The 12859-nt window shown below is 43.7% G+C and overlaps 1 protein-coding gene and 1 pseudogene across 1 annotated transcript; one reads left to right on the plus strand and one right to left on the minus strand.

Annotated features, from left to right (window-relative positions):
- The first annotated feature begins 2856 nt into the window (after nt 1-2856).
- LOC140662598 (olfactory receptor 4M1-like) lies at nt 2857-3792 on the plus strand. Its single transcript, XM_072886147.1, has one exon. The coding sequence runs from the start codon at nt 2857-2859 to the stop codon at nt 3790-3792; it is 936 nt and encodes a 311-aa protein (XP_072742248.1).
- A 5054-nt stretch (nt 3793-8846) lies between these two features.
- On the minus strand, nt 8847-10030 carry LOC140662360 (olfactory receptor 4D2-like; annotated as a pseudogene).
- Between the last annotated feature and the right edge of the window lie 2829 nt (nt 10031-12859).

Raw genomic sequence — 12859 nt, forward strand, 5'->3', positions numbered from 1 at the left:
CAGAAATTCCCTATCAGTCAGAAATAACCAGGGGATAAATTCAGAGGTTATAGGTATAATTCATCTGTACAAAAATAAAGATACAATTAAAAGTCTGAGCTAGATATATGTAGAGCAGAATTCAAATAGTCAAACATAGCATCTAGTGTCGTTAGAGTGATTCAGATGATCTCAGACATCTCCACCAGATCAGCTGTTGAGACACAGGACACATCCTTCTAGGCCAGACACTAGAGACCAGACAGGTTATTCCGGAGCATGTAAAATTGCACCTGATATCTCTGTTTAGGACCGGGGTTCCATCCCAACACTTCCTAAGAGGAATTGTGTCTTTTTCCTTCCACTCTGTCCCTCAGGTCAATATGTTGACTTATTCAGATGTAGATACCTACACATCAGCAGCTTTGTAAATTGTATAGTATGAACACCCCTACAAATAACTCATTAAAAGATGGCTTCACTGTAGAAAAGACCAGAATGAGTCATCATACTCATAGATTGTGATTCTTGGGTCTCCTGTAAGCTGTTTCTTTTTGAACTAAATCATTTAAAGGACTGAAAAGAGACAAATGAAGAAGTGCATTATGTAGCTTTCCTAGTAAATTTATTTCCAGTAGTGAAGACAAAAATGCAGCAGTGAAAATAGGAAGAAGGAATAGACCTGAGTTCAGAGCAGCCAGTCTTTTTCATTGTGGAATGGAGACTGGGTAAACCACAATCTGCAGCTGAAAATTGGAGAGGATCTGGACTTAGGCAGACTGATAACATCAGGGAAGTAGGTAGAAAAACTGGGAAATATTTACCACGTATTCAAAGTGGTGTGGCAGGAAACGGCAAAGGGTAAGTAACCTTGATTGGTTCTTTGCTGGTTAGGGCTGAACAACCCAGAGAGTAGTAGATACTGACCTATGTGGGAGAGTCATAGATGCAAAGCCATGGAAGTCAGTGCATCCACAGAAGTCTCTGTAACCAAGTAGAGGTGAAGGGAGAGTGCTGTTTCTGTATTAGCTGGATGTGTAGGATACAATATGATACAGGACAGCAGAGTTGAGTGGTAGGTTCCTGCAGGAATCTTTCTGTCATGTGATGAGATGAGAAAGAGACTGGAGCTGACCAAACCACTTAGAGGGAATTTAAAGTGAAGCAAAGAGAAACTCAGATCCAGATGGCTAAGGATTTGCAGCCAGCTGAGAAATTAAATAATGGTCATTTTATACATACATCCAGCACAATGATCCCTTCAGCTGTCCATGAAAGAAAGGAAGAGATGGAGAAAAAAAAGAATGTCAAGAAACTTTTTAATTTCAAGGTGTGACATGAAATTTTGACTTTTGACAAAAACATAAAAAATGACGTAAGGAGTCTTTTTTTCTCTTACTTGTTTTTATCCCTTTCTTACTTTCCTTCCTTTTTTTTTCCCTTTATTCTGAATTTTACTACTTTTTGCCACTTTCTCCTCCTCTCAGTTATTTTTTCCGTTTCCATGGTCAAGGCTGATTTAATTTCTCACTGGTCTCAATAAGGAAACTAAACAAAAACTGTTCTAAAACTAAACAATCCTTACAGGTCTGAGCACTTTCTCCCACTAAAGCATTTTCAGTACGCTTTATTCTCTACCTCAGTATTGCTGGTGAAGTTACTAATGCAGTATTGTGCAGATGCCATCATGCAGACAGACATACCACCTTTGTAGCAAAATGGAAGAAAAGTGTTCAAAAAACCTGGAGACAAAAACTCATAACTTTCTCCTGACCCAAAAGAAGAAAAAGAACTGGGAGGAATGAAAGAACTTAGATAAATGGAAAGACTTTTAAGAGAAATCTGACCAATTTTTACGGTTTTCTTCACGAAGGAGGTGTCGAAATCCACAGTTCCATTCAAAATATATGTAAATGAAATTATGTGATACATTCTATGAAAAAATGTCAGTCTGTTTTCCAGACTGCCGTCACACTGATTCATGGTGGCTTAATTTCATAGAGATATTTAGGTAATTGAGTTTTCTTTATGTTCCCAGTGTTCTGTTGACTTCATTGGAAAATTAGACACTGTTGTGGGATTTCTCTGGAGAAAGGTGAAAGTCTGAATGTGATCTAGACATCCTCAGCTCCCTTGAAAGACAATTGGGGAAAAAAGAAGTATTTTGGAAAATACTCAAACTGATGTATGCTAGAGAAAATTTAGGATGGAATTAGTCATTCCCTGGGATGGTTATACTGACATAATTAAGTATGAAGGGATTTAAAATAGTTTAATTGCAAACAACTTTGCAGATTAATTCACCCGAGGGATTCATAAAGCTTCCTTCAGATGCGAGTGATCTATAATTAGTTTCCTCTTATAATCAGTGGATATGATTTAGGTTAATTGTGTAATTTTAGAGTGCACTTTGTCTAGCTTTGTTTAGCTGTCTACCTTAGAATTAAATCTGTCTACCCTGGAAAGAACTGCTTTTGTCAACTGGTGAGGGAGTAGACGTGACTAGCTCAGATAAAGGCATCTACACCGTAAACCACAAAAATTAGCCTACCCATGGAAGAATGGACTGACACTTTGATCTATATTCCATCCAGGTGCCAGTTCCCAGGCCACAGAGAAAACAAAGAACATCTGATAAAATGTAGACATTCCCAGTTTACATTTTCAGTAAAATGCCCTAGTGGGAATCTATATTACTGGCTTTCAAGTATTTTACCATTAGGAGTTCCCTAAAACTAGGAAATGGGAAAAGGGCATGCATTTTAGGCAATCTAAATATGCCCCATGATGTTCAAACATTTCTGTAGATTTGCACTAGTGTTTGATTTTTTTTTTTTCACGATTACTCTCTGTTTTTCAGGGCTCTGCAGAGTGGAAATGGAGCACAGGAACTATACAGTAGTTACAGAGTTTGTTCTGTTGGGATTGTCCCAAACCCACGAAGTCCAGATGATTCTCTTCTTCTTCTTCCTGCTTTTCTATATGATAGTTCTGCCAGGCAATGTCCTTATCATTCTCACTATTCAGGGGGATTCCCAACTGGGATCACCCATGTATTTTTTCCTGGCCAATTTGGCATTCTTGGACATCTGCTACTGTTCTGTGACCCCACCCAAAATGTTGGCTGACTTTTTCTCACACCGTAAGACCATCTCCTACAGTGCCTGCATGGCCCAGCTTTTCTTCCTCCACTTCCTGGGAGCAGCTGAAGCTTTCTTGCTCATGGTCATGGCCTATGACCGTTATGTAGCCATTTGCAAACCTCTTCACTACACCATGCTTGTGAATAGAGGGGTATGTTGTGTCCTTGTTGGAGCTACATGGGGAGGGGGCTTTGTCCATGGCATCATTCTGTTTGCTCTCAGCATCCACCTCCCCTTATGTGGTCCCAACATCCTGGACAACTTCTTCTGTGATGTCCATCAGCTGGTCAAGTTGGCCTGTGCCAACACCTACATAGTGGAGCTTTTTATGTTTCTCAACAATGGAGTTGTTATACTCATGTGCTTTACCCTTCTCCTAATCTCCTACACTGTCCTGTTACTGAAGCTCCAGACACAGTCCTCCAAGGCAAAGAACAAAGTAGCCTCCACCTGTGTTTCCCACATAATTGTAGTTTTTTTCATGTGTGGCCCAGCTATGTATATCTATGCTTTACCCTTCCAAGCTGTCCCAATGGAAAAAGTTGTTGCTGTTTTCCACACAGTCATCTTCCCCTTGACTAATCCCATGATCTATACCTTGTGTAACAAGGAGATCAAAGGCTCAATGTGGAAGCTGGTCAGCAAGTACATACTTTGGTGTGGAAAATAAAAAAAAAATATTTTGAAGTAAATAAGTGAAAGCTTTTTTATTTTTGTTTTGTTTGTTAATACAATTATCTTAGGAACAACTCCATAGTGTACATTATGTAGCAACGTAATATATATTAAGCAAGCTTCAAATAATTCTCTTCTAATTATCAAAAAGCATTAGGGTGACCCTAAGACCTGTATGGAATTTAGAGAACTATACTGTGTAAAGGAATCAACACAGTTGTGCTATCAAGTTCTACTGTTAATTTCTGTAGAGATACAGAATTTTAACTGGCAGGTGTGAAGCATTTATAGAATCATTAATGAACTTCTGGTCCAGGTACAGATAGACAAAATCAGGTAGCAAGCATGTTAGTTCAAGATTTCAGCTTATACTTGAATCTCTGACTGTTGGTACTGCCTTGCTGTTTGACTCTCATATGACTCCGCCCCTGAATGAGTTAATTGTTTCTCCACAAAGGGAGAAAGTGCAAGTCACTGGATGATCTAGCTTGTAGTCAAGCTTTGCCTTTTCATACAGCATAGGTAGGCCACTGAAATCTGAAGTCAACTATCAAGAAAAAATCAAAGGCCATGCGGACATAGCCTTATGGTAGGCACTAGTGACAGGATTTGTCTATCCAGTGCAGCATCTGAATTAGTCACCTAAGGACGCCTGCATAATCAGTGGGTATTTCGAGCGAGCAATTCAGCTAACCCATTTTTAATGTCTACTTTGGAAAGAAATAAACCTTGCCGTAGACATTTTATCTTGCCCTTAGTACTCACTCTGTAATCTACTTCTCAGTTTGATTCCGAGGTAGAATCATAGAATCACAGAATATCTCAAGTTGGAAAGGACCTATAAGGATCATCGAGTCCAACTCCCTGCTCCTCGCAGGACTACCTAAAACTAAATCATATGACTAAGACTGTCCTCCAGATGCTCCTTGAACTCTGACAGGCTTGGTGCCATGACCACTTCCCTGGGGAGCCTGTTCCAGTGACCGGCCACCCTCTCAGTGAAGAACCTTTTCCTAATGTCCAACCTGAACTTCCCCCGGTGCAGCTTCATTCCATTTATTTGTGTCCTATCGCTGGTCACCAGAGAGAGGAGATCAGCACCTGCCCCTCCACTGCCCACCTTAAGGAAGTTCTGGACGGTGATGAGGTTACCCCTGTGGGATAATTGCTGAGGTGACTTAGCAATTAAACTTATATTCATACTTTTAGGTAAGGCACAGCACTGAAGAAGCTTCCCAGGTGGAATGTGGCTGACATGCAGGGAATCCATTCCACGGAAGTTCCCTAGGCCTGCAACCTTAGATGTTGGTAACGCCAGGGGAACTTGGTGTACTGACTCTAAGAAGGTACTGTTCGGAGGGTGGAGCGGTGTGGAGATGCCGCGGCCAGGCTCTGCGACTATGTAGGAACTTAAAGGTATCATGGAACTGATAAGCTGCATATTTACTACCCTGGGCCAACAGCCTGCCACGTTTTTGACAAAATGCTGTCCTTTTGGTGAACTTTGCTTGTTATAACATCATTATAATACCAAAACACACCTCCATCCCAAAAGCTACCCGCCTCCAAGGTGCGACCACCCCTCACTGAGCTTGCGCTTTGAATTTTCCTAGCTTATACCTTTAAAAGCGAAGCGAGAAAACTTTACACCAATCCTAAACAAAGGTATGTATGACTAGGGTCACTCAAGCTCCACCCGAAAGGTGAAAGATAGTATAAAATGGTTTAGGAGAAAGAGAATGTTAGGGAAGACACCATCGTGTACCACTCTGACGTTTGGGATCAGTTGATGGGCTGAGCCTCTCTTCCCCCCCATCGGGACACCTTTGGGTAAGAGTCGAACACTTGGTTATACCAAGTGCCTCCCCGGGAAACTTAGAAATCTCTATAGAGTCACTTTATTATCTTTTAATGTGTTTGTAGCCGGCAGTGTTACTCATATTCTTGGTATTTGCATGTGCTTTGCAGACAGTGAATTTATCACTGGTAATCCAAAGAATCTGTGTGTCTGTTACTCTAATAAACTGCACTCTTCATTGATCTAGCCGTGGTAGTTCTCCTTGAACATGACCAGACTCTTTACGTGTGGCCATGATAGTTCATGCAACACAACTAGACTGGGGGTGTAAGCACGTTATTTGTGAATCTGTAATCATGAAGTTCAGTACGCTGGACACGACTGGACTTATAACATTGTAAATTAATGCTGTTGCCTTAGCGAAAGCCCCGAGAGGGCTCTGGTTCTGATAAGTGGCTATACACACACTCCTTAGAAAATAAACCGTTGACCAAGTCTGAGACTAAGACTGGACCTAGCCTCACCTAGACTCCTCTCTGAGAAGGAGTTTAGAAAGGAAGGGGGTCCCGTCTGAACCTCGTGACTCAACGGGAGGGTTCCCTCCCCTCCCTCCAGCCACTCCTCAGACTCCTATTTGTAATGGGACAGTAACTCTTAACACAACAACCCCTCAGCCTTCTCTTCTCCAAGCTGAACAAACCAAGTGACCTCAGCCACTCCTCATAAGTCTTACCCTCGAGGCCTTTCACCATCTTGGTCACCCTCCTCTGGACACACTCTAATAGTTTGCTGTCCTTCTTATATTGAGGCGCCCAAAATTGCACACAGTACTTGAGGTGGGGCTGCACCAGTGCAGAGTGAGACAATGACCTCCCTCGACCAGCTAGCTATGCTGTGCTTGATGCACTCCAGGACACAGCTGTCCCTTCTGGCTGCCAGGGCACACTGTTGACTCATATTCAACTTGCCATCAACCCAAACCCCCAGAGCTCTTTCCATGGGGCTGCTCTCCAGTGTCTTGTCCCCCAGTTTTTTGTATAAGCAGGATTACCCTATCACAGGTGGAGAACCCAGCACTTGCTCTTGTTAAATTTCATATGGTTGGTGATTGCCCAGCTCTCTAATCTATCCAGATCTCTCTGTAAGGCCTCTCTATCCTTGAGGGAGTCCACAGATCTTCCTAGTTTAGTATCATTGGCAAACTTAATGTATATTCAATTCCTGCATCCAGATCATTTATAAAACATTGAAGAGCACAGGCCCTAAAATTGAGCTCTGAGGAATCCTGCTGGTGACCGCCTGCCAGCCTGATGTGACCCCATTTACTATAAATCTTTGAGCCTTACCCATCAGCCAATTGCTCACCTATCCGTACAGGGTAGGTGCAGAGTGGACTAACTATGGCTCCACCCACAAAGTCTTCCAATAATAGCCCAGAAGGCATTGCACCCTCACAGATCATAGTGTTCTCAGTCCTTGTGAAACCCTTTCTGTTATGTGCTATACGAATACAAATATAGTTGCACGTGAAGTAGGGTTTTTTTGTTATTTATCCCCTTCCTTAACTGTCCTACCTATCCTCTGGCAAAAGAAAATAAGCACCTTACAAAGAGTGCCTTTTTTCCTCTGTCAAAGGCCACAAGCATCCAGCATCCCCCATCCTGGGAGTCTTCCTCATGACTCGGTAAAGTGTACCCTCCAGTTGTACATCCTTCATTGCCACACAGGACTTTGGCTATTGCATCTGCTCTGTCTCTTCTTGCAATCCTGTTCTGGTTCTCTGGTGCATAGTGCGGTCACCTCATCCCATGACTCCTTCACCTGGCAACTCAGTACCTTGACCATGGCTTGTTTCCCACACATGAAACCACCATCCCTCTTAAACCCAGTAAGAGGCACCTGCACCTGGACAGCAGCATCCCCACTCTGGAATCGTGTCCATGATCAAGCCTTCGATACACTGGGGAAGTTTCTTCAGCTAGGGCTGGCTCCATGATCCTCGCGGATTCTGAGCAGTCTTACAATTTCTGGAGAAAAGTTTCTGTCCCTTTGCACTACTGTCATGTAATTGGCCCTGAAACCAGTCCTTCAGCACTCCTTCAGCAGTGAAAGACAACCAGTCTTTGTCTATGTCATCTAGAGTGATTTACCTCAGCCAATGGACCAGAAGTGTTCACATCCATACTGCTCACAGCTAGCCCCTTTGAGGGGAGTCTGGCTGCACCCACAGTGCACAGAACTTTCATCATCTCTGGCACAGTACCTACTCCATAGGCTCTTTGAGGGGCCTTGTTAGCCTACCATGTGGGGCACGCAGGACACTTCTCTACATTTGAGAGCCAAAGGACTATGCTAATTCTGAGTGCGAGCCTCAGAATAGGTCATTTGTGGGTTAGGTGGCTTGATTCTCAGCAGCACTTTCTGGGGCAGTTCCAGAAACTTCTAAGGTTTCTCCTCCACCCAACATCCTCCTTGAGGTGATGTCAGATATTCCTGCAGAGAGAATCTCCTCTTCTCTTCATCCATCCTGCTCCCCCAGGTCTTTGCCTGGTTCCAGGTGGCCCGGTTTTGGGCCTGACATTTCTTAAAAAACTTTTAAGATCCTCTACAAGGATCTACAAAGAAATTTTAATTTATTTCTAAGGCAGGAAACAGTATGGGAGGTCTATCTCCCACTTGCCACATTTGTCCTTCTATAGAATCATGTTCAAAATGCTTGTTCTGTGTAGAAGGCTCTGTGGATTTGTAGGAGACCATGATCATGTAAGGATTGCTGGGATGAAACTGGAGGATGGGGCAGAGCAAAGAACAGAGGAATGGTGAGGGGATGGAACCTCCATCCCTGGAGCACCCTTAAGTGATCCCTGAGACAATCTTATCCCTCAAACACCTCCATGTCCCTCCATGTCTAACGTGGGACCAGGATGCTCCACTCCAGGAGAGATCCTAATAGCTATACAGTCCACCTGAAGTGAGCATAACAGGGGGAAAAAGGGAGTGCACTAAGCCTACAGCTGACACTACTATAAAGATCCTTTGCAATTATGTGACAAGGAGAAATAAAAATCAAATTTACCAAGCTAGCTTTCAGGTGTGTTAACCTAGAGATGAAACTACACTAGATCGCTAAAAAGAAGTGAGACATGCCGGAGTGGAAGGTCCAGCTGTGATTTCCACAGGAGAGAACAAGGGCATAGTTAGGGCCCCTAGCATGGTCAGTATCCAGGGTGTGCCGTGGTGCTGTCTTTGCAGGTGATTTATTACAGAAAACTCTCATTAGGCCCTACAAATTACATTGTACTGCACACTCCATGGAGGAGAACAAGAAAACATGTGACTGACCTTCCTAAGCTGATGTGAGGGGAATGTTGTCCCCATCTCACATCTAGAAATTTGCTCACTTACTGAAGCAGCAGGAATCTCAGTGGTGAACACAGTTTTCTCATGGAAGCATCAGATCTCTTCTCTTTGGATCTGCTGGCTGGTCTGGTTTCTGTATCCCTCCAGAGAGAAAGATTTTCCCCAGTGTTCTCCTGATGGCCTTTTTCATCTCAGTGTTTCTCAGTGTGTAGACCACTGGGTTTAGCATTGGGGTGACCGCAGTATCACCTCCATTAGCATGGAGGCCACCTTGTCCATAGGGAATTTCTTATAAGACTGAGCATAGATGAAGATGCAGGGGATGAATATCAAGCTTACAATGGTTATCTGGGTTCCACAGGCAGATAGGGCTTTCTGCTTCCCTTCTGTGATGCATGTCCTCTTCAGCAAGATGACAGTATAGGAAGTAATCAAGATTACAAAAAGAATAATGAGAATCACTCCACTATTACAGACCATCTGTAGTTCAGCCATGCAGGTATCAGTGCAGGCCAGTTTTGATGACTTGAGGGACATCACAGTAGAAATTGTCCAGTACATTGGAGCCACAGAATGGTAGCTGGAGAAGAAAACCAGTTTGTACAGTAGAGTGAACAAACCCACTGAACCATGCAATTGCCACCAAACCTGTGCGCTTGTTCCAGTCCATGATAGATAAGTAATGCAGTGGCTTATAGATGGCCACATATCAACCAATTGTCATCCCTACAAGGAAAAACGCCATCACACTAGCAATGAAATGGAAGAACATCTGGAGGAAGCACTCATTGAATGAGATCACTGTATATTGGGTGAGGAGGCCTGACAGCAGTTTGGGAGTATTGACTGACGAATCACTGACATCAAGGAAAGCCAAGTTGGCCAGCAGGAAGTACATGGGTGTGTGGAGCTGGTGATCAGCAGCTACAGTTGCAATTATGGTGAAATTCACCAGGCAGGTTATCACATAGATGAGAAAGAAAATCACATAGAGACAATATTGCAGCTTGTGATTCTGTGTCAGGCCTAACAGAACAAATTCTGTCACAGTGGTGGTGATGTTATTTGATTCCATTCTTTATTCCTGCACCAACAACAGCAATAAAGATGGTTATAAACATGTATTGGAGTATAGAATCATTAAAACATAGAATCATAGAATAATTTAGGTTCGAGTGACTTCTGGAGGTCATCAAGTCTCACAAACTCCACAGACCTGTTCAAGTATATGGCCAGTCTCATGGAAAAAAATAAAGAAACAAACAAAATCCTTTATATTTAGTAAGAATTCAGCATGTTCCAATTAGTGTCTGTTGCCTTTCATCTTGTTGCTGTACACCTCCAGGAAGAGTCTGGCTCCATCTCCTCTCTATCCTCATCTCATCAGCTAGTTATAGAGAGAGATAAGGTCTCCCCTTAACCTTCTCTTCTTAAGGATGAACAAATCCAGTTCTCTCAGCCTCTCCTTGCACGTCATGTGCTCCAGCCCAGTGATTAGTTTGGTGGCCCGCCAAGGAACTCACTCCAGTATATCACTGTCTTTGTTGTCCTGGACTGGACACAGTACTGCAAATGGGATTCAAAAGCATTGAGTAGAGGGGTAAGATCATTTCCCTGGGCTAGCTGGCTAGACCCTTGCTAACAAAGCCCTGGATGTGTATTGCCTTCTTTGCAACATGAACACATTGCCATCTCCTATTCAGCTATTCGTCTACCAGGGTCTTTTTCTGCAAAGCTTCTTCCTAGACAGTCAGCCACTAGACTCTACTGATTGCATAGGACTGTCCTTTCCCAGATGCAAGATGTTATATTTACTTTTGTCAAACTTTATGATGTTCATGCCAGCCTATTTCTCCAAAATGTCCAGGTCCCTACGAATAGCAGCCCTGCTATCCAGCATACTGACTGCTTTCCCTATTTTGATGTCCTCCACAAACTCACTGAGAGAACATTTCATCCCATCATCCAGCTCATTAATGAAGACATTAAACAGTATTGACCACAGTATTTATCCCTGAGGGACACCACTAGTTTATTCTCATCAGCTGCACTTCACACCACTGTTATCCACTTCCTGATTTCAGCAGTCCAGCCAATTTTCCACCCACCTTATCATTCATTTATTCAGCCCATATCCCACCACTTTGGTGATGAGGAGGCTATGGGACACTCAGAGATGGTGTTCAGAACCAGCAAGGTTCTTCCAGGTCTAGGTGCAAGGGCCATAGCTGACCTGGCGTGTTTGGAGGAGGAATTTAAAACAAATGAGTTGCACAGGTGCTTGCTCATTAATTTAAGGGTCCCTGATGTGGGGTCCCAGAATACCCTTTCTTATTTGGTACAGAGTCTGGAATTCAGGGAAGTGCTTAAATTATTAATCTCTGAGAGGATCTTGCCTCTGGGCTGTCTCTGATGCTTGTTCTGTATACAGATATCTCCACTCCCCCAGCCCACTGGCCTCTACCACTGACCCAGTGGCCAGAATGAAGCTGGGAGTTGTTACAGTCTATTTATTAGCAGAGTTTCTTAAACCATGGCCACAACCCCTGGGAATGAACAACATGACTGGGATAAGAAAATGTGAGAGAAACCAGCCTGAGGCCAACAATGGTCAACATGCTGAGGGATGAAAAGTGAAAGAGGCTGGACCACACCTCCCTTCAGAGATGTCACATGTACAACAGGGACAAATACACCCCTGCTCATATCTACAGTCCCTGTTCTGGCAAAGGAGAGAAATCAGGATGTCCTCAGACATACTGTGGGTGTTTATCTCTGAAGCAAGGAGTACCACCACTGCAGCTGTATCTGTTGCTGCAGATACTTACTCAGCAAGTGATAATTAAAGACCTTCATTGGGAACCAACAGCTCAGTTCTTCCAGGGAGTGGGAGAGAGTATTTGCATCTTCCTCAAACAATGCCATACTCAGTCACATCACTCTTTTCAGTCATTGGCACAGTGGTAGAGAGCCCCTATGCTGACTACCTCAGAGCTGAGCCTCTGCACTCTGTCTGCATATGTGCATGCCTATGTAACCATAGACTTGTAGAAGATCAGTTCCTCTCCAGGCTCCCATTATAGTCAACAGAAACAGGCAGAATTTTCTGTTGTCTCTGTGGGTGTAAGGTACAGCTGATCCAAGCTGCTTAGACTTGTCCAAGGATGAGATGAATTGCTCCCAGCAAGTGCTCAGCTCTCTTTCTGGGCTGCAAAGGGAGTCTAAGTATCTAGCTCACATGTGAACTTCTGCAGTGTCTGCAGACCAACTGATGACATATAAGCAGCAGCCATTGGGAACGCCTGTACGAGTGCCCACCTTTTCTCTGCAGATCCTCTCTGGCTGATCATCCACACTGTCTGTGTGCTCAGTGGCCTGCATGTAGGCAACTGGAGTGTCTTAGGGAGCCAAAATCTGTGAGCACATTGAGTGGTTAAGGGTTAGCTCCACTAGGGTTACGGGTATGGCAACACCAGCTCTCTTTGCCTCATTCTGGTCATTGAGTTGGCCAGCAGCCTTGTACACTCCTTGTCTTCTTTCTTACTCCACTCTTCACTTCATTCCTACAGGAACTACCCTTGGCTTCAAGCTCTGAAAGCAAAAGTAAGCTACAAGTCTGCAAACTTCAAACTCATAGGTACTGAAGACGATATTGTTTAATCTCATCATTAATGACCTGGATGATGGGATAGAGTGCATCCTGTGCAAGTTTGTAGCTGGTACAAAGCTGTGAGGAGGGGGTGATAAACCAGATGGTTACGTCACCATTCAGAGGGACCTTGGCAGGCTGGAGAAACAGGTTGACAGGAACCTCATCAAGTACAGCAAAGGGAATTGCAAATTGTTGCACTGGGGAGGAATACCTGATGCACAATACAGGCTGGGGGCCGCCCAGCTGGAAAGC

This window comes from Ciconia boyciana, chromosome 22 (genome assembly GCF_034638445.1).
Source record: "Ciconia boyciana chromosome 22, ASM3463844v1, whole genome shotgun sequence".
Taxonomy (NCBI): domain Eukaryota; kingdom Metazoa; phylum Chordata; class Aves; order Ciconiiformes; family Ciconiidae; genus Ciconia; species Ciconia boyciana.

Bases quoted from the DNA above. Each gene is read 5' to 3' on its own strand.
- LOC140662598 (XM_072886147.1), top strand. From the start codon at position 2,857: ATGGAGCACAGGAACTATACAGTAGTTACAGAGTTTGTTCTGTTGGGA.